Here is a 9,137-nt window from a genome sequence, read left to right as displayed (position 1 = left end):
CCCAATCTCAAAACAATTAAGGGTTTAGCCTTAAACCCTAAAAACCCTATCCCCAATTCTTCTTCTTCTTCTTTACAAAAAAAACCCTAATTTCTCCCCCCCCCCCCCCCTTTTCCATTTTCCATGCCGCTCAAGTTATTACCACAGCTTCGTTTCTTCAATTCTACATTCCCATTTTCCCATTTTCCAACCATGAAATGTAATTCAACTTTAAAGCCTAAAACTACACCAGTTTTTTCTAGAATGTTCCCACACAAGCTCAAGTATAGGTCAATTGGGTTTCCAATTTTACCCTCCCAAGTACAAGAGGTTCGTAGGTTTTCGAGCCGGTCAGGGAGACCAAGAACCGGGTCGGGTGATGGGGTCCGGGTATCGAAGAGCTTGATTGAAGATGAAGCTGAACTTAGTGATTGGGTTAGTGGGTTGCGGTCCGGTTCGGAGTTTACGAAAACAAAGGTGTATAGTGACAGTGATGATAATGAGGGGGATAGCGAAAGGGGTAGGGGTAAATTTGGTAATAGGCGTAATGGTGGAGAAGAAAGAGGTGAAAAGAGAAGGAGAGATGATGATTTTAGCGGGCCCGGTAGGAGAAGTGGAGGCTCAATGCGGAATGGAGGAAGGTTTGGAAGTGAATTGGCGGGTGGAAGAAGTGGAGGAAGGTTTGGAAGTGAATTGGCGGGTGGAAGAAGTGGAGGACGAGGTGAAATGCAGTCGAGAAATGGAGGGAGGTTTGGAAATGATAGGGGGAGTAGAAGTGAGGGTGGAAGAAGTGGTGATAGAGATCGAATGGAGTGGTCTCCTAAGGGAGGAAGGTTTGGAAGTGAGGATAGAAGAAGTGGAGGGCGAGATAAGATGGAGTCATTTTCGAAGGGAGGAAGGTTTGGAAGTGGGATGGGGAGAGAAAGTGAGGGTAGAAGAAATGGAGGCAAGGGTCGGATGGAGTCATTTCCAAGGAAGGGAGGGAGGTTTGGAAGTGAAATGGGAAGTCCGAGGGATAATAGGAGGGGTGAAAGCAATGCTGGTAGTGGATATGGTAGAGATATGGCAGCACAAGGTGGTAGTGGTAGGTTAGGGAGGAAAGAAGGGACAGGTATGGCGCGAGGGAGTTCCATGTTGTTGGATGAAGATGATACAGATAATGAGGAAGAGGAAGAGGAAAATGGTTATAAGGGGTTCCGAGATTTGATTGACAGCGAGGAAGAAAGTGAAGAATCTGAAGAAGACGATGAGGTTGAGGATGAAAAAATGCTCTCTTTGGAAAAGGAGGACAGTCCAAGGGCAGTACGCCCGAGTTCACCTGGAAAAAGTGATTCCCACCTTACGGAAACCAGGTTTTTTATGAACTCATGACTAACTACGTAATATGCAGCATGCTGATTGTTAGAATCTTTTGAATAGCTTTCTGGAGCTACTAGAAACTGTCTGTTAAAATAATAGCACTCTCATATATGATAAAGGCTTCTGAATCTTTTGCTAGAAAAGCAATGGGGATTTTGGTTGGTGCTGTTATTCGGTACTTCTAACTCACTTAGTTACGATTTAGATATGTGATAGTTATTATTAGGGAATATGTTAAATGAAAATAGAAAGTAATAATCCAGGAAAATTTAGTGGATTAGCTATGATCAAATATTATGGGAAGAATAGACACTGTATATGTTTAATCATTGACTCATTGTGTAATAAAACATAAATAAAGAGGACTGATGAAGGAAAGTAGATGAAGGAGTTGACTGCATGAATGATACCTAATCAACTAGTTGAGAGTGTATCTTTTGCTCGGCTCTTTACAGTCAGAGGAATTTTTCCCAAGAATGTGCTAAATTAACCAGTTAGATGGACTTTCTGTAGAATTTCTAATTATCGAGGCAGTTATAATGAAATATTTTTGTTCATGCTCTAAATAAGCCGAAGGAAAATTCAATTCTTCCGTTGATTTAAATATCTCTATTTTATTAGATAATATTTGCATCCTTTTCCCTGCAGGTTTGATCAGTTTCCACTCTCTCCCTTGTCTCTGAAAGGAGTTAAAGATGTTGGATACAAAACGATGACTGTAGTGCAGGAGGCTACCCTTCCCGTTATTTTAAAAGGTTAGCTATTACATTGAAGGTTGAAGCATGTGGTGGGTTGAGATGAAATTCACCAGTTAGTATACAGAGAGGTTGTTGGATTTGTAAATGATAGGTCCAATGGTTTTACTTCAACCAGTCTGAAACTACATGTCGAAACGTACTATATATCAGAGTGCTCTCACATCCTTCTCTGTTGCAAGATTTTTAGTATACAGAGAGGTTGTTGGATTTGTAAATGGTAGGTCCAATGGTCTTACTTCAACCAGTCTGAAACTACATGTCGAAACGTATTATATATCAGAGTGCTCTCACATCCTTCTCTGTTGCAAGATTTTTTTTTGTGTTATTCATTTGTTGTATGTGTTATTGATGACAGTGCCTGTTGTAATCAATTGTATTTGGTAGGCAAGGACGTTCTGGCCAAGGCAAAGACTGGCACGGGGAAAACTGTAGCATTTTTGGTAAAACACTAAATCTTTTCCTTCAGAGAGTACCTATTTATTTATGAATAAGAAAATAGCTGTCACACACAATCCCTCAAATAACAGATGGATTTGACACACAATCCTATTGATTAATGTCATCTGTTATGATTTGTGTTACATTTTGTTATTAGTTCATAATTTCCTTGGTGACTTGTGTAATTGAACATCCCTACATCCCGGATCTTGGAACAAGACTGACGTCAACACCATTATTTGAACTGAGGGATGAATATCTTCTAGTTGTAATGTTTCCAGTATGTGCATTCTTTTGGTTTGTAGAATGTGAATAGAAGTGCAAACCACTATTCCCTAAAGTTTCTTAGAATATGGCATTGCTCTACATAAAGACAAAAATTTGAACCCCACAAATCTGTGCCCTTGCAACATAGAAATTTTTCCTCACTGGTTTAGTTTGTTATTTTTGGTGTTCCATTTTCTATTACTTCCTTGGTAACTTGTTCTATGAATGATGAGTATATTTCTGTTGTTCTATCACTAATATGCGGAGTCTTTCAGTTGTTGAATGGGAAGTAAAATGTAGTTCGCTATCTTTGTCTTTGTTTAAACATGGAATTGCTGTGCTTAACTATCACGGGGAGAATTCCTAAACTTGTTTTTTACTAATTGCTACGTGAATCTTTCCCAGGAGCTGCATGTTGAAAAAACTTCCCTGATAATTCTCTTTATCAATATTGGATTGAAGCATAAAAATCAAAACAGAAAATAATAACCTCCATTCTTCCAAGTTACATCTCCACCTGTCCTTTATTTCTTAACTCTAATTTCAATAAAATGATTTAATAAAACATTTACCAAAGTTGATATCACTAGATAGTTTTTTGATAACCAGATATCACAAGATTGGACCTGTTTAAAGTTTTGAGTAACTTTTTCATTTTTTTCGTAGAAATTTATAAACTTGCTTGTATTCCATGAAACAACCAAGTTGTATACAGTTGTGACTTCACTATTTTAAACTGTTTAGTCCAATTTTGACAAGTTAAATCATATTTAGACGTGAAATTTCTTTGGTGAACAAAAAGGTGATGATAGTCTGCTAATCTTGAGTGTCAACTTTACTTTGTTTATATATGACATGTTTCTCAATATGCTGGGTGGTTATTGTTCTTTTGTAAAAGTATATGCTGTTTTCACTGTTACCTTCTCAAAAAAAAAGTATATGCTGTCTTCGCTCTCTGCTTCACACTTAAGAAAAAGCATTATATATAACAAGAAATGGACAAATTAGAGAAAGCGAAAACACTTTAGTACACATAATACTCAAGGACAAAGTTGTGTCTATCTTGGGTCGTGGGTTTTGCCTTTCAATATTTTTTAACTTTAGATATTAGGCATACTGCAGATAAGCAACATTCAGTAATAATTAGATTTTCTGGTAGTGAACTTATCTCATTTGTTCATGGCTGCCTTTTGCTAGTAAATTTCTTTCATATTTAAAGAAAAAACAGAAGAGCTCAACACTTATTTTGTGATTGAGTTATGGCTTTGAAATGGATTAGTCTAATCCTTTTAATCAATAAAATATCAACTCTGTTAAATTAATTATGTTAAAGATTCTCCAAAAATGATATCAAGCTTGCATTGTCATTTTAAATTTTGTCCAAGAAAATGACTGGAATCTTTGAGATCGCGTTGGCCTAAACCCGTCTAATAATTTGATTTCAGCTTCCTTCAATTGAAGTTGTGGTAAAATCACCCCCCACCAGTCGTGATCAAAAGAGACCACCAATTCTGGTGCTTGTGATATGCCCTACCCGGGAACTTGCATCTCAAGCAGCTGCCGAGGCCAACACCTTGTTGAAATATCACCCTTCAATTGGGGTTCAAGTCGTTATAGGAGGAACACGGCTTGCACTTGAGCAGAAAAGGATGCAAGCAAATCCATGCCAGGTAATTATTTCTTTGAGAATCCATTTCAAAAAAAAAAAACATTGTGAAGGTTAGCAAAAGCCATATCAGGTGGAGTAACTTTTAATATATACTTATTCATTATAAAGTTCCTGCTTTATAAATATATATACATGGCTATTGTGATGAATGAAGCAAAGGTCTCTAGCTGAGAAGAGGTATTCATTTAGATGAAAATTCTGAAACTTTAGTAAAATGTTTGGCTAGCTTAAGTTTTTGACGACTCAACAAAGGTTTCACTGTGTTTAATTGTTGGATACCAGAATCTAGTGCAACTGCCATATAATCTATAGCAGTAATGATATGCTTGTGTATTTGTTGTAACATTGCAGGGATGGGGTTATAATAAGGGAAAATTAGGCCCTACATGATGAATATTAGAGGTGCTTCTCTCCTTATGATTCCTTATTGATCTCGCAAAGCACCTTGTTATGTCAATAGTTCTGTCATCTCAATGCATCCTATCATTGAGAATAAATATTTTTGTAATTTAGTCATGATCACCCCTCTCCTCCCAAGCGAAAATGGGTGTAGTTGCAAGTCAGCATTCAACGAATGATCAGTTTATAACTAACTAGTGCGTCTTGGTTGCTTCTTTATGTTTCTCTGTTGCCTTTAAATAATTGATACTGATTGAATTTTAACTTCCGAAATTAACTACTAATGCCACTTATCAAAAAGGAAAAAATCACTAATGTTTTCCAATATGTGACTCAGATACTTGTGGCGACACCTGGGAGGCTCAGAGATCACGTAGAGAATACAGCAGGATTTGCCACTCGATTGATGGGGGTTAAAGTGTTGGTGCTTGACGAAGCCGATCATTTGTTGGATATGGGATTCCGTAAAGAAATTGAGAAAATCATCTCTGCTGTTCCAAAACAGCGCCAAACACTTCTCTTTTCTGCAACCGTTCCACCGGAGGTATTTTCTTTAATTACTCTCCTGAAGTAGTGTAAAGAGATGGAAATGAATTTACCTTTAACTTTGCAGGTCCGTCAAATTTGCCATATTGCTTTGAAAAGAGACCATGAATTTATCAATACTGTTGAGGAAGGCAGTGAAGAGACTCATGCACAAGTAGGTCTTGGTTATTTCTTGGAGTTCCTAGGATTGATACCTTTGTTGGATCTGACTTGGTTTTCTAATACTTTGGAAATCTTCAGGTTCAGCAGATGCATCTGGTTTCTCCTCTAGAATCGCACTTTCCATTTCTTTATGCTCTGCTAAAAGAGCACATTGCTGATGATGTTAACTATAAGGTACTATACTTATAAATTAGGATATTTGTAGGCATATTTTTTTTCCTGGTTTCTTGAGGTGGGGAAAGGAAAAATAGGTCAACTTTGGTAGCCTGGAAAGTGTAACGCTCAAGTCACATTTATTATGCTACTTTTCTGGTTCATGTTATCGATCTGCTCTTTGACTTTGTATCCTAGAAGCACCCCAAAAAACACATTTGAATCCCTAGTAACAGAGAGTCTCCCTTAGCTTACTTATCATATATGCTATTTTGAACTGAAGTTCGAATAACAATCATTTGCAGATGTCACCAACTACCTTGTTTTTGGTTCTTGAGTGCAGGTTCTTGTATTTTGCACAACTGCCATGGTAACAAAACTCGTTGCTGAACTTCTTAGTGAACTGAACTTGAATGTTCGGGAGATTCATTCTCGTAAGCCACAAAGCTATAGAACAAGGGTTTCGGATGAATTTCGCAAGTCAACAGGTCTTATTCTAGTTTCCTCAGATGTTTCTGCTCGTGGAGTAGATTATCCAGATGTTACCTTAGTTGTACAGGTATGTCTTGTCTGGCAGTCTGGGTTATATGTGATATTATCTGCACAATATTAAATGTCCTTAGTGTAAAGTCTAGTGTTTTAATTTCTCTACCTAGCAAGGCTGATATGTGTTTTTGTAGACGTAAGTTTTGTCTAAACTCTCTCTCCCCTGTGATGAAATTAATCTTGTATTCTGGCATGCAAAAGCTAAGTCATGCATTTGTTGCGAAGTTGGGTTTTGTTCCTAGAGTTATTTAGGACTGATCCCCTTAGAAACCAAGTGTAGCATATGTCATCTTTCATCTGCTTGCTAATGAATATCATGCCATGGGCTTAAGTCGACTCCTTTCTTTTGTAGATTGGAGTGCCAGCTGATAGACAGCAGTATATCCACCGTCTAGGTAGAACCGGGCGGAAAGGAAAAGAAGGGCAAGGCATTTTGTTGTTGGCTCCATGGGAGGAATATTTCTTGTCTACAATAAAAGATTTACCCATATCAAAGGCACCTGTACCTCTGATTGATCCAGAGACCAAGAAAAAGGTTGGTGTTAACTTCATATGAGCGATGTTTCCTTTGTAGGTAGTGGCATAATCTGAAGTGTGAAGCTGATCGTGGAGTATTCTGTTCTTGAACTTGTTTAATTCCTTGGTTTTCTTTTTCTGTTTTTCAAATAACATTCTTTGGTAGTAGGCTAATAGCAACATTAAGCTAACATATGTGCCTGTGTAGGTGGAACGTGCGCTATCCCATGTAGATATGAAAAGCAAAGAATCTGCATACCAGGCATGGCTTGGTTACTATAATTCCAACAGGTCTGTTGGTAAGGACAAGTACAGACTTGTCGAACTTGCAAACGAGTTTAGTCGGACAATGGGGCTTGACAACCCTCCAGCAATTCCGAAGCTTGTTCTCGGGAAAATGGGATTGAAAAACATTCCTGGACTACGTTCCAAGTAAGTTGAGACAGCGTTGCTTCTTCATATATGCATACAAAGTGTATATATACATGGTGCAGGCCACGCAATACAACAATTATTTTAAGCTGATTTTGCCATTGTTTGTAGTTTAGTTATTAGGAAGAATTTGAGTTCCCTTTTGCTTACAGGGAACTTGGCCTTTACTCTTTCTAGTTAAACTATTTTGACTCATCATTTAGTGTGTGGGAATTACAAATACCCCCAGTTCTCAGGTATCAGCAATTGTCAATTCTAGATATTCTATCAATTGACTAAAATTAATCATGTGACCCGTCAATAAAAGAAAAATGAATGATGCCCGATAAGAGTTCCCCTGTACGGATCAAGATCATTTAAATTGCACGGTTTGCCCTTCGAATGGGTTTGTACTTTTTAACTTTTCAATGGGTTTGTATTTAATGTTTACTCTTCAAAATCGAATTTATGCTTAGTGCAGTGAATTTTCTTCAAAGGTGTGGGTCATGACTTGTGGAATATTATATGCAAAAAATATAAATTTATGGCTCGTAAAAAAGTTTTCTTGGCTTGGGGGATAAAAATTAAAGACCAAACACAAACTAGAGGTTGTGCAAATGGCTCACTGAAGATCGGATTTTTTTTTGTTTTGTTTTGTTTTCCATCTTGTTTTCGGTACCGACGTCGGAATTTGATTAATTCGGATTCGTGCTGGGTGGGGCCCATATGGGGGTAGCACTCCCTACCAAGGTTTTTTTCATACTTAGGGTTCGAACCTGAGACCTTTGGTTAAAGGAGGAGCAACTCCATTCACTACACCAAATCCTTTGGTGGTTCCTATTCAAGATCGATCTTGATACAAAACAAATATGGCGCAACAGTAGATTTGATACAGCAGGCACCACACAATAAACAGAACAATTGAATGCATAAATCAACATGGATAAATATTGTGGATGTGCTTTGAATTATGCACTCAATACCCTAACTTCACAATAAGGGCGATTTTGAATCTTCATAAATAGAACATTTCATGTCGTTAATTGATTTTTGAGCGGTTTAAATAGGTTGCAAAATAGCCTCTGGGTCAGAAGTTGAAGTACGGTTCCCACTTCCAAGCAGATCGCCAGAGGACTTGCTTTGCTGCATATCATGGCGATTGGCGAATAATTAGGACTAAAGTATTAATTATCTTGGTGAGCTAATGAAATTTGGGGGGATAAGGTTGGCACAAATCCTGGTAACTTCTGAGTTTAGTAGTATAAATTAGGGGCAACTTCGAAACAAACTGTTCACTAATTCAGGTGAATGAATCACCAGGAGTTTCTATTGATTGGGCTTATCACAAGTCCAAAATCTTAGTACAAATTTTGTTGCAATTTTCAGAGCTAATTGCTTATAAATTCTGGCTGGAGTTTCTAAGACATTTTATCAAAATATGCATTCTGCCTCAAATTGATCAAGATGGAAGAAGAGCACAACTTGTGGGGGAAGCCTGTATTTGCTAAAATTTTTTCAATCGGGACCGAAAATTAAACACCAACCCTTAAGAATGCCTGTGAATTTTCACGTTAGAATAACACGTAAAAATGTAATTTTAATAAGTGTGCCGGTGGTTACCAGCTACCTCCACCGACGCAAATACTAGGCAACTCTCTCCCACAAGACTGGCTAGACATTTCTGGACTAAACTCGATTCTCTCGTATGTATGGTCTATTCCAGCTTCACTGATGCCGCAGCCCGCAGGTGTACTTTTACAAGTACATATATATATGACATGCTCCTCATAATCATTGCATGAATCAAAAGAAAACTTGCTGATGCAGAAGTGCCTTGCGCAGTTAGCAGCACAGCAGATGAAAGACCACGTTTGAAAAGGACTCTCAATTCTTTGTAACCATCAGTCACGTCACTACTGTAAAAATATCCTGAA

The 9,137-nt window shown here is 37.9% G+C and overlaps 1 protein-coding gene across 1 annotated transcript; it reads left to right on the top strand.

Annotated features, from left to right (window-relative positions):
* The first annotated feature begins 6 nt into the window (after positions 1-6).
* On the top strand, positions 7-7,463 carry LOC107839317 (DEAD-box ATP-dependent RNA helicase 31). The gene is made up of 10 exons (XM_016682751.2): positions 7-1,331; positions 1,987-2,093; positions 2,481-2,536; positions 4,247-4,471; positions 5,207-5,413; positions 5,483-5,569; positions 5,656-5,751; positions 6,074-6,289; positions 6,629-6,811; positions 7,001-7,463. Exons 1-10 carry the CDS (start codon positions 124-126, stop codon positions 7,226-7,228), a joined length of 2,613 nt encoding a protein of 870 aa, XP_016538237.1. The 5' UTR covers positions 7-123; the 3' UTR covers positions 7,229-7,463.
* Positions 7,464-9,137: the final 1,674 nt, after the last annotated feature.

This window comes from Capsicum annuum, chromosome 8 (genome assembly GCF_002878395.1).
Source record: "Capsicum annuum cultivar UCD-10X-F1 chromosome 8, UCD10Xv1.1, whole genome shotgun sequence".
Lineage (NCBI taxonomy): Eukaryota > Viridiplantae > Streptophyta > Magnoliopsida > Solanales > Solanaceae > Capsicum > Capsicum annuum.
The sequence above is the reverse complement of the archived record's forward strand: the minus strand, read 5'-3'. Positions and strand labels throughout refer to the sequence as shown.